The sequence below is a fragment of the Ursus maritimus genome, unplaced genomic scaffold, assembly GCF_017311325.1.
Source record: "Ursus maritimus isolate PB19 unplaced genomic scaffold, ASM1731132v1 scaffold_33, whole genome shotgun sequence".
NCBI lineage: Eukaryota > Metazoa > Chordata > Mammalia > Carnivora > Ursidae > Ursus > Ursus maritimus.
Window position 1 is genome coordinate 29,319,858 of NW_024425897.1, and position 15,175 is coordinate 29,335,032.

The 15,175-nt window shown below is 54.5% G+C and overlaps 1 protein-coding gene across 1 annotated transcript in view; it reads left to right on the forward strand.

The window, feature by feature from the left end:
* LOC103678900 (E1A-binding protein p400) overlaps nucleotides 1-15,175 on the forward strand; it is a 109,300-nt gene that overhangs the window by 26,395 nt on the left and 67,730 nt on the right. The window contains exons 5-16 of the mRNA XM_040620056.1: nucleotides 646-753; nucleotides 1,243-1,628; nucleotides 3,691-3,981; nucleotides 4,939-5,124; nucleotides 6,660-6,800; nucleotides 7,220-7,298; nucleotides 8,057-8,106; nucleotides 8,492-8,549; nucleotides 9,332-9,421; nucleotides 11,768-11,875; nucleotides 12,863-13,056; nucleotides 13,312-13,489. Coding sequence (XP_040475990.1) covers nucleotides 646-753; nucleotides 1,243-1,628; nucleotides 3,691-3,981; nucleotides 4,939-5,124; nucleotides 6,660-6,800; nucleotides 7,220-7,298; nucleotides 8,057-8,106; nucleotides 8,492-8,549; nucleotides 9,332-9,421; nucleotides 11,768-11,875; nucleotides 12,863-13,056; nucleotides 13,312-13,489 — 1,869 coding nt within the window. The remainder of the gene's footprint in view (nucleotides 1-645; nucleotides 754-1,242; nucleotides 1,629-3,690; nucleotides 3,982-4,938; nucleotides 5,125-6,659; nucleotides 6,801-7,219; nucleotides 7,299-8,056; nucleotides 8,107-8,491; nucleotides 8,550-9,331; nucleotides 9,422-11,767; nucleotides 11,876-12,862; nucleotides 13,057-13,311; nucleotides 13,490-15,175) is intronic.

Consider the following 15,175-nt stretch of genomic DNA (forward strand, 5'->3'; position numbering starts at 1 on the left):
TTTTTTTTTTTTTTTTTGACATATTTGTCACTGTATCTCAGGGAGAAGCTCCTAGAAATGGAAGTGCTCGGTCAGAGCGCATGGGGGACGCATGTGGCCCCACAGAAGGGCCAGCCCTTCTTCAGTCCCATCTGCGGTTTCTGGTGCTCTCACGTTTTGGCCTGTGGATGAAGCATGATCACTCCTCTGGTCTTGGTTGATGCTGGGGGAACACACGTTGTCTGTCGTGCTGTGCAGCTCTTCAGTTGTGGTGCGCTTGCTCGGTAGCTTGCTGTGTTGTGACGCCCTCTGCTCAGCCATCTACGCGCTTTGCCCATTCTGTGTGTCTGGTTTTGCTGGCACTTCTCACGGGAGCTTGGAAGAGCTTTTCCACATGGTGGCCCTGCCAGCCTCTCTCCTGCACACGTGCTGCAGACACCGCGGTCTCCTGGGGTGTCACTCGCCTTTGCTTTTGTACGAGGCTGCTGCTTACCCTCGTGAAAATTTAATGGAAAGAAATGATGTTTATCAACCTCCTGGATTTTGGTTCACATATGGAAGGGCCTCCATGTTCAAAGACTATAAAAACACTGGCACATGTTTTTTCTGCTACTTCTGTGGTTTTGTTTTTACATCAAACTGCACCTTTTCTGAAAATTATTCTAGAGCAGTCTAAGCGGCCTCGGCTTGAAGTGGGCCACCAGGGGGCAGTTTTCCAGCACCCGGGGGCGAATGCAGGGGTTCCTCTTCAGCAGCTAATGCCGACAGCTCAAGGTAAGGCCCAGCGCCAGCACTGGCTCTTCTAGCTCAGAACGAGCTTGTGCACAGAGAGGCCTCGCAGCCCAGCACCCGGCCGAGACCCGTGCGGTTGCGGCAGCGCAGTCAGGGTGGTTTCTGGGGCTGGGATACGGCCAGCGAGAGAGCCTGTGCAGGCGTGCGCTCTCCCCGAGGGAGCCGCGCCCCTCCTGTCCTCAGGCTCTTCTCCTCCGCGCGCCTGCGTGCTCCTCGGTTGCTGCTGCAGTTGGGGTACTGGTTACCATACCTGTTCTGCTTGATGCTAGCTTGCAGGGGTCAAGCGCCTTTCTATCCTTTTTTGTGTGCTCGTTTCTAATGTTAGAGGTAACGTAATAGAAGTTTCCGCGTTGGAGTGTGTGATGGCTCTGAGTAACGGGTCTGTGACAAGCACCGGGATGTGAACTGTGCCGCGTGTACGATGCTCCGGGCTCCAAACTCAGCGCTGCTGGGGCTGTTCCTGTCTTGCAGGAGGAATGCCTCCTGCCCCTCAGGCCGCTCAGCTCGCCGGACAGAAGCAAAGCCAGCAGCAGTACGACCCGTCCACGGGGCCTCCGGTGCAGAACGCCGCCAGCCTGCACACCCCGCCGCCGCAGCTCCCTGGCAGGCTGCCCCCGGCCGGCCTCCCCAGCGCGCCCCTCCCGCCAGCACTGCACTTCTCTCAGCAGCCGCAGGTGGCGGAGCCTCACGCACAGCTGCAGGTGCCGGCGAAGACGCAGCAGCCAAACGCCCCTGTCCCCGTGCCCCCGCCCAGCCAGCTGCCCGCGCCGCCGCCGCAGCCCGTGCCGCAGGCCCTGCACGCCCCGATGCCTGGGAAGGCTCAGATGCAGGCCGCCCAGCTCCCGTCCCAGCCGCAGGTACTCGGTGGGCGCCTGTCCTGTTGGTTAGAAACGGAACGAAAGCCGAGGTGTGCGCTGCGTGGCGTGGCACCGCCCTCCCTCCTACCAGCAGGTCACTCGGCATTCTTTTATGCAGCTCTGTAGCTGCAGTTACACTGCAGAAATGTACACATTTACGCCAGCACAGCACGGGATTACTTGCTGCTTGTGGTTCGGCGGCCGTGCAGAGGGTGTCATGGCCGTTGTCCCGGCTGATGTGTCCAGTGATGCAGGGCGGGTGGCAGGCTCCCTCCCACCAGTGCGCGAGGGGGGCAGTGTGAGTGCGGGGGCTTCTCTCTAGGCTGCATGGCTACTGCCAGCCACTAGTGAGGCTTACCCACGCCCATCCGGCTGCTGGGCGCCCCCCACAGGCGCCTTCCCCTTCTGGGTGCTCTGCACTCTGCGAAGGTGTGAGGCCTTAGTTCCCTGGGTTTGTAGTATGATTCCCCTCCTCCCTACTGATCGCTGTTGCCCAGACACTTTTCTTGAAAAGTGTGCAGGGAGCTGCTCGCCGTTCCTAAGGAGCAGTGAGTCCCTGAAAGTGAGTGTGAACCACGGGGGGCCCAGAGAGACGGAGATGGTGTTCTCAGAGAAGTGTCTTAGCCTGTACGATTAAGTAGCCTGGGGAGGCTGCCCCTCTGTCTTGCTGCTTCCCTCATGAACATGGACTTTCCGTTCAAGTGCTTTATGGTTATTTGAGATTGACAGTGTGGTTTGACCTTGTATGGTGACGGGGTAACAGCAGTCTTATTTGCTTTGCGTTCACCACCAGCTGGGCATTGGGTGCTGTGGGGCGACTTTATTGGCATTGTTTTATTTTCTCTACCTGGCAATCCTAGGATATGGAATCTTTATTATCCCCATTTTATCCTAAAAAGACCTGAGAGGGTCTTGGCAGGATCACTCGGCCAGTGTCTGGAGGAGCTGTGAGCTGCACCTTGACAGATACTGGATCCTTTTGTGCAGGTCCGCGTGGATGCTCTGTGCGTACCCGGGGCCCACCACCGCTTTTGTTAAATTTTTATGGAAACGAGTCTCTTCCAGTACTTGGTCTCATTGAGCCACACGGCTGACTTCAGGCAGCACCAGGGTTTTGCTTGGATTCCTTTACCTGCCCTTGTTGGAAGGATCAGCTCTTTACAAAACCCATGGAAACCTGTCCCTCCTAGATTGGGTAGGGCTGACAGACTTTTCCTGTGAAGGGTCACAAAGAGGGGACGTGAAAACACATCAGGCCTGTGGGCCATGCGGTTTCTGCCACAGTCACTGAGCTCTGCTGTTGATGCCAAGCAGCCCCGGAGCCCGGAGACGAGGGCCGTGGCCAGGTGCCACTAGAGCTTTCTCTCCAAGAGCGTGCGGCCGGCCGCACTGGGGAGAGGCTAGGTGAGATGGAGACAGGGACCGCACCCTGCCTGGGTACAGAGAGTGTTTCCGTCAGCGTCTTCCCTGGGTTCCAGGTTATAGACGTGCCTCTTAGGTTGTGGGTAGCATCTTGCCTTCCCTGCTCTCTGCTTCCCCCCAGAATTCCTTGAGGAGTTCAGCTTTGTCTTCATCAGGGTGGGAGGGGTTCCTCTAGTTTGACACACTCTGAGGTACAGACTGCCTGCCGGGAGAGGGGCATGGAACTGGTACTCAACTTTTCAAAGAAAAGGTACAAGATGAGTATTTGGTATTTTTCAGTTAAGAAGAAGCTTATACAATTACAAATTCTAAAAAATAATTTAAACAGGAGACACAACTACAGAAAGCAAAAAAAAAAAAAAACAGAAGAAAAGTCTCCCATGGGATAAGACGACATACGAAAGCCGAGTCTGTGATGTGCTCCTGGCGCGGCTTTGTGGAGTGAAGGGATGCGTTACCCTTGTGGGCACGGTTGGACGGGTATTCGTGTGCTGTGTGCGCCTGACTCCTCTGCACCACCGCGGGAGGGGCTCCCCTGTGCTCACCTCTGTGGGCGACAGGGTCTCTGCCGTGTGGCTGCACGAGGGGGGCTGCTCGAGGGGTGCACCTGTTCACTGCTGGCCTGTTTTCTGCCTGCCAGACGGTGGCGTCGACAAGACCACCCGTGGACCCTGCCCAACCTGGTCAGCGGCCCCCGCCAGCGGCCTCTTCTACCTCGTCCATAGCTCCTGCCAGCGGCTCGGGCCCATCTCCGGCACGGGTCTCTGCAGGGAATAGACCCTCCTCGGCAGCCAATAAGTCACTGTCTCCGGTCACCTCCCGGTCCCCGGGGGCAGCCGTGTCAGCGCCCCCAAAACCACAGAGCCCAGCTCAGAATGCCGCCCCGCCCCAAGACAGCTCTCAGGATAAGCTGGCAGAACAGATAGCACTGGTAAGCACGCTGAGAATGCCAAGAAGGTTGTCAGGTGTGTTCTCGTTTGTGAAGCTCATTTGATTTCAATTTCTGCAAAGGATGCAGTTTAAAACCGAGCGCTCGAGGGTGAGGACAGTCAGACATGGTTTCTGATCAGTTAGAAACCAGGGTTATGACTGGAAGCTTCACCTGCCCTGGTGGAAGGGGGCTTGTCGGGGGAGCGTCCTTTCTGTGCTGATACCACAGGCGGCACTCGTTGCAGGCAGCGGGGGAGGCCAGCGTGGCCGTGGCCTGGTACCTAGTTAGCGCTTGCCGTTTGTGGCGACTGAGCGGTTGTTTAAACTTCACGAGGGCAATTAAACATACCGGGATTGGCAGGATGTCACAGCCCCCGCATTCCCTGTTGTCGGTATTCACTCAGTGATAGCGTGTGGCCAGTCGTAGGTGATCTGTCCCTCCCCTTCCCTGTGGTTTTGGAGCAAGGGCCAGGCATGTGTCGTTCCCCGTGGAAGTGCTCTGGTGTGAACATTGGCCTGTGTGTCCGTCTGTGCTTTGGAGACGGGGCACGGCCGTTGCTTCCCCTGCTTCTGGGGAGGGTGGCGTGCCTGCTGACCTCTAGGGCAACTTTCTTTTTTTTTTTTTTTTTTTTTTTTAAAGATTTTATTTATTTATTCGACAGAGATAGAGACAGCCAGTGAGAGAAAGAACACAAGCAGGGGGAGTGGGAGAGGAAGAAGCAGGCTCATAACGGAGGAGCCTGATGTGGGGCTCGATCCCACAACGCCGGGATCACGCCCTGAGCCGAAGGCAGATGCTTAACCGCTGTGCCACCCAGGCGCCCCCCTAGGGCAACTTTCGACCTTTGTGTCCAGTCCTGTCTTTGTTAGTGAGGCTTCATGAATTTGGGGTCTAAATTAGTGGGATGCACTTAATAATGACGTGGGGGACACGCCCCTACCCCTGTGCTCCTTGCAGGAAAACCAGATCCATCAGCGGATAGCAGATTTGAGGAAAGAAGGCCTGTGGTCCCTCAGGCGGTTGCCCAAGCTGCAGGAGGCCCCGCGCCCCAAGTCGCACTGGGACTACGTGCTGGAGGAGATGCAGTGGATGGCCGCAGACTTCGCCCAGGAGAGGAGGTGGAAGGTGGCTGCGGCCAGGAAGGTAAGCGAGGCACGTCAGTGGCGGTTCTCAGGCGAGCGCTTGCTCGCGCTGCCGTACGTGGGAGTATCCGGACCCCTTCCGAGAGCTTTGGCTTTTAGACGTGAAGAGTGCCGCGGCACTGTCCAGGGAGTAGCTGTGCTGCCGTGGCGCACTCGCGAGCCCCGGCTGGACCGCGGGGGCAGACCCGTCCGCCTGGCTGCAGCCCCAGTATGGCATTTCAGTTCTTCCTGCCAGACTCTCCTGGTGGTTGGAATGCCTGCGGCCCCCAGACCCACACCCTGGTGATGTGGGAGCCGAGGAGGCTCAGGGTTAGGAGGGGGCAGAGAGGCTGTTTGGCTGCTGGGCAGTGTGGGGGCCCGTCCTGGGCCTTCAGGCTGCGCATTGACCTTCACTACCTGGTCTTCTGTCCCACGTCCCCCCAGTTCTGGCTGAGGATTGGTTTCCTCCTAACTGGTCCCAAAGCAGACACCCAGTCCTGGGGAGCCTCTCCCAGATGGCACTGCCATGGCTGGGAATGTGGAAAGGGTCAGCGTTCCAGAAACCTTAGGTCTCAGAGTACGAGGCAGCTGTCCTCATGCACATGTAAATGGCTCTGGGCCCTGCTTCTCTCACGTTACTGCACCACCGTTTGTTCTTAAGGGCAGAGCTGCTGTCCTTTCATTTCCTGTGCTCTCAGGCCTGGGGCGCGGTCTCGTGTGTCCTGCTGTCCACCTCCCTCCCCTGACCTCTGCTTTTCCTACAGAGGCTGGTTAGAGAGCGTACAGGAGCTTTGGAAGCAGTGGAGTCTGAGTGTCAGGGATCTTAAATCAGAGTCATGGAATCCGGGACAACCCGATTGCTGCTGGGCACGCTCTTCTCATGAAGGAGGGTGGTCCCGAGCTGTGGACACTGGGTGGACCGCAGCAAGTGCTGCCCCTCTCCTGCGAGAAACTGTAGACCCTGAGCAGGAGGCTTTGTGCCAGGATGAGGCCCCGAGGCGTCTGTGGAAGGGGGTCCATCGACAGTGTCCGATGGGCCCCCAGCGAGCTTCTCCCCCTACGTGGGGGCCTGCAGCCGGGCATGCTCAGGCTCACAGTGTGTCTGTTCCCAAGTTCCTTCTCAGCACCTTTTTGAGGACTGCTGGTAGGCTATAACAGCACGGATCTGGAAGACGGTTTGGGATTTAAAGGAAAAGCTTTGAAAACGACAGTTTTCGTGCCTAGCAGTTAAATGCATCTTTCCGCATTCATGCAGAGCGAGTGGTGTCTATGGAGAGTGTTACTCTGATGAGAAGGTGTTAATCACGTGTCAAATGAGGAGGAAGATTGTAACACAACATGGTATACTTTTTGGAGAAAAATAAGTGTATTTGATAAAGTAACACTTTGTAGACAGTCAAGCAGGGTGTTGGCAGTGGTTTTTGCTGGTGTGGGCATGTCTCGTGCGCCCTCAGAGCAGACGAAGGCGCGTCTCGCTGCGAATCTGTGTTCTTGTCGTGAGGAGCTCGGTGCCCCTGCGGCAGTGCGGTGTCAAGTCCGCGGCCGTTCATTTCCTAGCTCATCAGGACTGTGGTGCGGCACCATGAGGAAAAGAAGCTTCGTGAGGAGAGGGGAAGGAAAGAGGAGCAGAACCGACTGAGACGAATCGCTGCCTCGACCGCCAGAGAAATAGAGTGTTTTTGGTCAAATATTGAACAGGTAAATCCTGAAATTTAAATGGGGTCCTGAAAACAGGGACCGTGCCTTCTGAATGTGCCTGAGTGAGTGACACGGAAAGCCAGGCAGGTCGCGCCCGCGGCGTCACCGATAAAGGGCTGTGGGTCTGCGGTTCTTCCCGTGCCCGTGTTTGTGCTCCGTGGCCACGAGGTTCGCGAGGGCCTTCCAGCGTTGCCATCGGTGTGAGCGCCGGCACGGAGGGCAGCTGTTCCTCTGCACGTCCGCCCACCGCCCCCTCCGGGGCTCAGGCACCCTGACAAGAGCTTCCTTCTGAAGTGACTTGAAATGGCACTGGGACAGCTGTGCTTTCAGACTCCGTGTGTGAGTTTTAATGTTGTTACGTGCCCAGTGTCCATGGTCTCCGTCCTTAACGACATCTTTGTTCCACTCTTCGTACTCAGGTTGTGGAGATAAAACTACAAGTAGAATTGGAAGAAAAAAGGAAAAAGGCCTTAACTTTACAGAAGGTTCCTAGGAGAGGTAGGACACGTGTTAAAAGCCTTCGCGTTTCTGACGGCACTTTGGCCGCCCTGCGTGCCTGCAGCTGGCCGCCATGCTGGCGCCCTGGACACTTGCTCGTCGGTCTGAGCTCATGCTCTGCCTGACGCTACACTTCCCCCCATTAGCTGCCGTAGCTGCGTATCTCAGCTCTCCGAGCTTTGCTGGCACGAGTTAGCACCCCCAGGCTCGCTGATCAGCTTTGGGGCACTCTTGGGATGGAGGTTCTGAGCCTGTCCCCTGTGGCCAGTGCCGGACACTGAGATGAAGTCCCCCAGGCGTTTTCCCCTCGTGAGCACCTCTGTGGTTGGTGCATGGCCTCCATAGCACTCTGAAGCCACTGCCCCATCATTGGACACTGTGATGCATGGCAGGCACTGGCAGAAGCTGCTGTCCCTGGGCGGGAGGCAGGGGGCATGCTGATGTTCCTCATTCTATTGGTGCGGAAATGGAGGCAGAGCAGTGGACTCTGCTCAGGGTGCTACAACCGTAGATCGTAGAGATCACAGAAGATGCACATTGCCATCTAGCTCCCCAATCCCTCTCCAGATGGGAGACGTGGAGAGCTGCAGGAGAACTTTGTAGGCACAGGGTGTGGGCTGGTGTTGTGTTGCCACCCCGGTTCCCAGAAGGAAGGAGGCGGAGCTCACGCTTGCTCTCTTCCTCCCGTGAGGAGGTGCCAGTGGGGCGCGACCACACAGACAGCTTCAGGGAAAGTGAATCATGTTCCTTGTCTCTAGGAAAAGAGGCGAGGCCTAAGGGACTTGATGCGATGCCAGAAGCTTTCCTGGTAAGTCGAGGACTGCTGCTGTACTAGGTGAGAGAGGGAAACGGTGGAGAAGAGACGGTGCCTGATAAAGCGGAGTGCCTTTTGCCTGGAGAGACGTGTACATCGTCCGTAGTGTTCCCTTCCGCTATAGAGTCGGTTTACTCTGGGGAAGAAGCCTGGTTCTTAGTATTAGGCTCCCACAGGGTGCTGGTCTGGGGACACGGGAAGACGCGGTGATGGGGTTTAGTTCCATCTGCCTGCTGCCCGGCACCTTTTCTGTGCCTGGTGGCGGTGGAGGCCGGCATGTTTGTCCCAGGCTCGCCACCATCTTCGCGGGAGCACGTCAAGTAGACATTTCTGCTTTGGCTTCCCATTCTGTGTTTGCAGATTTTCTTCTCTCTTTCAGGAGTCAGGATTGTCTGGAAGGAAGAGGAAAGCTAGCACGTCTCTGACTGACGATGAAGGTCTGTTGCCTGGTACTCTCTTGCCGTCTGCAGGGTGGGCTTGCTCAGTGCTGTCAGGGTGCCCGGTGGCCCGGTGACTTGTATCACTGGGGGCCAGGCGCCTTGGGAGTGCGGAGGGGGTCTGCAGAAACGAGCCAGACTATGGAGGAGGGAGAGTGCAGGACTACACGTAGATGTTGGTTTGCGGGGAGGAGCCAGCAGGGAAGGGTGGAGGCTGGCGGGAGAGACGGTGTAGTCTGGTGGCAGGGCCCCAGGGGGTGAGGGCTTGTGGTCAGACAGGGGGTGGGCCGTAGCTGGGCCAGCTCTGCCTCAGGTTGCCGGTAGGTTCTTCTCACCCAGAGCCATGTCCCTGTTGGAAGTGAGGTACAGGGTACGGGGCCAACCTGGTGTGAGGTGGTAGTTGCACAGGACGGGCAGCAAGCTGAGGGAGTGGCATGCCAAGCAGTGGCTGGGGCTGCTGACGTGAGCGATGACAAAGTTGTCGTGACCCCGGACAGCCTGCTCCTGGGTTTTTCCTGCTGTGGGGTCAGCAGGTGGGTAAGAAGTTTGACATCATTCCGTGTTCTGCTGGAGTAGGTCCGTCGTGTGAAGAACCAGGCTGTGTTTCACACCCTGCTCACTTAGGAAACCCGCACTTCCAGATTTAACCTGAGAGACAAAAAGAACTAGTTAAGTTCTCTCGTAGCTGTGCAAGACAGTGTTGGAGCCTGCTAGTGTTTCATGAGCAGTTGAGAAGATGCTGTGAGGTCTGTGTCCCTGATGTCTGATGGTGACCGTTTCAGTGGAAGACGAGGAGGAGACCATCGAAGAGGAAGAAGCAAATGAGGGGGCCGTGGACCACCAGGCAGAGCTGTCCAATTTAGCCAAAGAAGGTAGGCTACGAGCGTCTTGCTGGAGATGCTCTTAGGAAATGTTGAATAGGCACAAAAGAACGTGTGAAAAACATGGGAGATACCTCAAGCGCCGGCATCACGGCCACACCGCGCGGTGTGGGACCAAGTGCCTGATCGCCGCATGCTAGCCGGTGACCTGCCCTAGTGGCTCATTGTCTCTGCTGTGGTTGCCCTGCCCCTTAGCATGGCCCGGCGCACCGCTGGGCACTCGTGGGGGGACGGCATCTAAATGGCATCACGCCCTGGCCTTACCACGTCTTCTCTCGGCGCTCCTGTCCCCAAGCCTCATCTGGCGGTCGTGTGTCACTGCGGCTTCACTAGTTCTCCCTGCTGAGCCGCGTTCCAGGTGTGAGCGTGTCACAGACTCCCTCGTGGGCTGCTGCTGGGCACTCGGGTCGTCCCCTGTTCCGCCCTCAGCGCGCTCCGGGAGCGCTGCTGTGGCTGGCGCCCGCGGACACATGCGTGTGCCGGAGTGGAGGAGCCAGGCTGGCGCACACGCCGTCCGCTGCACGAGGGTGGCCAGGCCGGGGCTGCAGGGGCTCGTGCCCAGCTCCACACGTCGGGGCGCTGCTGCCCACCCAGTGTGGGGCACATGGCGGCTCCTGGTGCCTGCGGGTGGCGCTTCTCTGAGGACTGACGAGGTGTGGCATCTTCCATGGCTTCCTCTTTTCCATTGTGGTCTTGGGCTTTCTTTTCCACGTCAGCTTGCAGGCGTGCGTTGTGTGCCCTACACACGGCTTCTTTGTTGATTACTTGCGTCACAGTGGCCCCTCCCTGTGCGTGCCGTGTCTTTCCATCCCCCTTATGGGACCTTCTGATGAACGGGCGTTCTTAATTTTAGCGTAGTTGGATTTATCAGTCTTGTTTTGAAAAGCCCCTTTTTACCTCAAGATCATGAGGCGGTTTTCTTGTTTGTCCACAGATTTTTTATTTTACTCACACGTCAGTGTCTCTGATCCATCAAGAATAGCTTTTGTCTTTTGTGAGGAGTAAGAGTGTAGTTTCTTTTCTTTTCTTTCCTTTTTTTCCCCCCAAAATGGGTCCCAGTTGTCCTGGCGCCATTTGAGAGGCCGGTCTTTGCCGCTGGTGGTCCCAGCCAGCTCAGACGGCCGGTGAGTTTCCGGAGTGCAGGCTCTTTTCCAGCCTCTATCGTGCTGCTGGTCCGCCTGCGTGTCCTCGGACGCCGTGGTCCTTTCTGAGAGCTGGCGAGGGGGTCCTTGCACCTCAGTCTTCTCGGGACGGCCTTGGCCGCCTTGGGCCTCTTCTGGGTCCGCCTCAGGATCCGCTCATCCAGTTTTAGACAGACGTCCGTGGAGACTCGTGGCCTGGAGTCCCAGGGTGATAGTTGACACTTGTCTTGACGAAGCTGAGCTCTCTGGTCCCTGATCACGGTGTACCTGTCCGTCCGTTCACGCAGGTCGTCTGCAGGAGTGTCCAGGACATTTTATGATCCCGTGTGTTTTGTGAGATTTATTTCTAGGTGCTTGGTCGGTTTGTTTCAAAGAGTTGTAGTAAGTGGTGTGTTTGCTAAGGTTGGGAGTGCAGCCGCCCCTCGGAGCTCACACACACCCCATGGATGTAGCCTCTTCACCTCCGGAGAGGCCCGCTCTGCCTGTCTAAGCACGGGCCTCTCGCTGTGCTCCTTGCGGGGCGGGGTGGACTTAGGCTGCTGCGGGGCGCCTGGCGTGTTCGCGGTCTGGAGGGGAGCACCTGCTCCCACAGCGGCGGTGTGTGGCGGCCCGGCGGCTGCTCCTTCCACCGCTCTGCCGATCCCCGTGGCCTCCTCAGTGCCATGTTTGTGTTCTTGCTGTGTGGCTTTCCAAGAACACTGTGTGCCTCTGGCAGGTCGGAGTCCCCGCCAGCGTCTCTGCCGCTTTCCGTAGGCGGGGAAGTAACCGGAGCAGCCCAGCTAGGGTGCTTTCTGCAGAAGGGATCACAACTTTTTCCCGTGCTTTTTATAGCATTTTTCTGCTTTATTTTTGTTTGACTTTTATGTGATGTTTCCTATTTTTCATTATCACCAATTGTTTCCCATCAATGGTGTTTTTATCATTATATTTATTAGGTTATAGCTTTTATTTTTCATTTATGAAGTTATTTTAGAAATTTTAAAAATTCTTTTATGAATAAAAATTGAGTTTCTTCATGTCATGTCAGAGATTCTCATATTTATAAAGGAAGTGCCTTAGACCCGGTATCAGTAAGGGGCAATAGTTAATTTTCGGAAAAAACTAATTGCAGGAGGGTTGCAGCTGTGTTTTCTTCCCCACTGGCTGCTACTCCTGGTGTAAACTAACCCCCTTTTCTTCCTGCCATCCTTTCCAGCTGAATTGCCCCTAATCGATTTGATGAAGTTGTACGAAGGAGCTTTTCTGCCCAGTTTCCAGTGGCCGCAACCTAAGCCTGACAGTGAGGAGGCGAGTGAAGAAGAAGGTCTGTCTTGACATCTTTAAAGAACTCAGGCCATAAAGCAAAAGCCAAATTATGCAGAGGAAGGGTGCTTACAACAGGGTTTAAGTCACCTTCATTTCCTTTTAGTCTGATGGAAGAAAAAGATGCGAGTGATTTTGTGGGTGCACCTGGGTGGCTCAGTTGGTTGAGTGTCTGACTCTTGATCTCAGCTCAGGTCTTGATCTCAGGGTTGTGAGATTGAGCCCTGCCGTGGGCTCCATGCTTGGCATGGAGCCTACTTAAAAAAACAAAAAATAAAATAAAAAGATGCAAGTATGTTTAATGTGTAATTTTGTATTGATAGGGTTTTGTTAAATTCTCAGCTTCTTATTTTCGTTTATTAACTTGGCACAATTATCGGAGTACTTGACTCTTGTGAGCAGTGTAGAAATATTTTTTTCCAGGTTTATAAAAGTCATTGTTTTATAGACTTAGATTTTAAGCACATATATTCAGGGTAGACTCTGTTTATTTAATTGCTAGTTTTGAGGAGTTTATTTTGCTTTTATTAGATGTAAACAAATACACAGACCACACTGAAAAAGCCTGTTTTTCCTTGTTTTCGCTCCACTTGTTCTGATCTTTAGACACAGATTCCGGTGAGCAGAGAAGCTGAGGGCCCTTGGAGACGCTTGTCACTTCCCCTTTCCTGGCGGGGGAGGGGTGGTTGCTAAGCCCTTAGTTGCTCGTATGTCTATGGGTGATACCAGCTCCTGGTCCCTTACAGATTCCCCATCTTCACCGAGGGCTTCCCAGAGTGCTCCTACGTGTGATAGTTTCAGAGGAGTTTGTACCCATTGATCTGGGGAGTGTGCTTAGGAATATAAAGTGGACTAAAAACAAAAAAATTACTGCATTTGAGATATTTGGCCTCTGTCAACCTTTTTCCTTTTATTTCTTTTCATAAATGATAAATAGGCTCACAAACCTGTTGCAACCACTGCAAATCTGTTTTTCTCTTGTTCACAGATATGGAAGATGCGGCCCCAGGTGATCGAGAGAGCCGGAAGGATGTAGTTCTCATAGACTCGCTGTTCATCATGGACCAGTTTAAAGCTGCAGAGAGAATGACTATTGGGAACCCTCACACAAAGGACATCGCGGAGGTGACCGCTGTGGCTGAAGCTGTCCTGCCCAAGGGCAGTGCCCGGGTCAGCCCCACGGTGAGGCATCGAGCTGCCATGTGGGGGCAGTGTTTCTGTGAGGCCGCCAAAAGGCTTGTTACTTCTCCATAGCTCTGTCCCAGCTGCAGAAGTTGTCAGGAAAAGCGAATACTGGGTCTTGTTTCTCCTGTCATCTCTACATCTTTCCTGTGGGGCACTAGTAGGCTTGCCATTTGACTGATTTGACTTCACGTTGCAGAAAAATTTCTGATGATTATTTTGAGAAGTGCTCATTTGGCCCTTGTGTTGCTGCAGGTGAAGTTGAACGCCCCATCTCTGTTGTATGGTGCACTCAGAGATTACCAGAAGATTGGCCTGGACTGGCTCGCCAAACTCTACCGGAAGAACCTCAATGGCATATTGGCAGATGAAGCTGGGCTTGGTAAAACAGTACAGATCATTGCCTTTTTTGCCCACCTAGCTTGCAACGAAGGTAAGAGCTTGTGTTTTTGAAGAGTGTGTACTTGCTAAGACTGACTGCAGGCAGTGTATCTGGCCTGAGGGTGGAGATGGCCTTTCTTCCTGCTCCTTTGCCCTGTGCTCTGGTGCAAGACCCAAAAGAACAGAGCTTAGAAATACTCATTGCGGGGCGCCTGGGTGGCACAGCGGTTAAGCGTCTGCCTTCAGCTCAGGGCGTGATCCCGGCGTTATGGAATCGAGCCCCACATCAGGCTCCTTCGCTATGAGCCTGCTTCTTCCTCTCCCACTCCCCCTGCTTGTGTTCCCTCTCTCGCTGGCTGTCTCTAACTCTGTCAAATAAATAAATAAAATCTTTAAAAAAAAAAAAAGAAATACTCATCGCGTGAACAAGTGAAAAACTTGTTCTCAGTTAACACGAGATCGAACAACTCACTGTTATTCAAAATCTAACACATCGTGAGGCCCACCAGGCTGTGACTGGGCTATGTGACTCCAGTGTCCCCTGCCAGCCAAGACCTGTGTGCACAGTAGCTCTCGCCATGTGTCAGCCTTCCTTGGGCAGCGGCGGTATGTATCCCCTTGCCTGCTGGCTGGGCCCCACCACCTCACAGCACTTTGCTCCACAGCTGGGGTTCCTTAGGGAGTGGTGTCTGGGCCTTGCTGGGGCTCGGCAGCTGGACGGCAGCAGAGACAGAGTGCCCGCCTCCCCTGCAACAGGCCGTCCGCCCCAGCTGCTTCCTCACCCCTCGACTCTTTGGTTCAGGCCCCATGGGCTCTGTTTTGGCGTGTTCAGGGATCAGCCCCCTGCTCATTGCCCTCTGCTTGGTCTGTGGGTCAGGTGCTTGCCTTGTCCCCTGCTCTGTGCCCTTAAGGGCATGTAGAAGGGCATGTGCCTTGTGTCTCTAACACGGGACAGGGTCTTACATACAGGTGACCCTTGAACATTGTGGTGGTCATAGGCACTGACCTCCCATGCAGATAAAAATCCACGTATATCTTTTGTCTTCCCCATAACTTAATTAGTGATAGTTAACTGTTGACCAGAAGCTGTCCTGATAACATGAACAGGCAACTAACACGTATTTTTTATGTTCTATGTATTATGTAGTGTGTTCTTATAGCAAAGGCAGCCTAGGAAAAGAAAATGTCATTAGGAATATCATAAGGAAGAGAACATACAGGACTGTACATATTGAAAAAAATCTGCATGTGCTTATTGGACATGTGTGGTTCATACTCACGTTGTTCATGGGTTAGCTGTACTGGTTCTCTTGCAAAGGGAGTGTTCCAGATGCAGACTGAGTGGGCTCCTGGATACCCGACCAGAAGAGCAAACACGTTCTCCTCCCCTTTATGGAGTTTCAGAAGTCAGAGGGGACTCCTTAAATTAGGGAGGTGGCATCCTGCCACAGGTCGCGTGGAAACTGCTGACATTCAGCAGACCTGTGTGATGGGGGTGTGCAGAAGGTGGTGGTTACCCCGCTGCCCCCCGACTCAGGGGAGCTTCTTCCTCCCTCTCCCCTGGCTTGCTGCGCCCTTCCCTCACCATCACTAGCAATGCCTCTTCTTTGCCCTCTGTGTGAAAAGCTTCAATCTCAGTTTTTATTTTCTTTTAATTTTTATTTATTTTTTAAAAAGATTTTATTTATTTGAGAGAGAGAGCGAGAGAGAGTGCATGAGTGGGCAGGCAGAGGGAGAA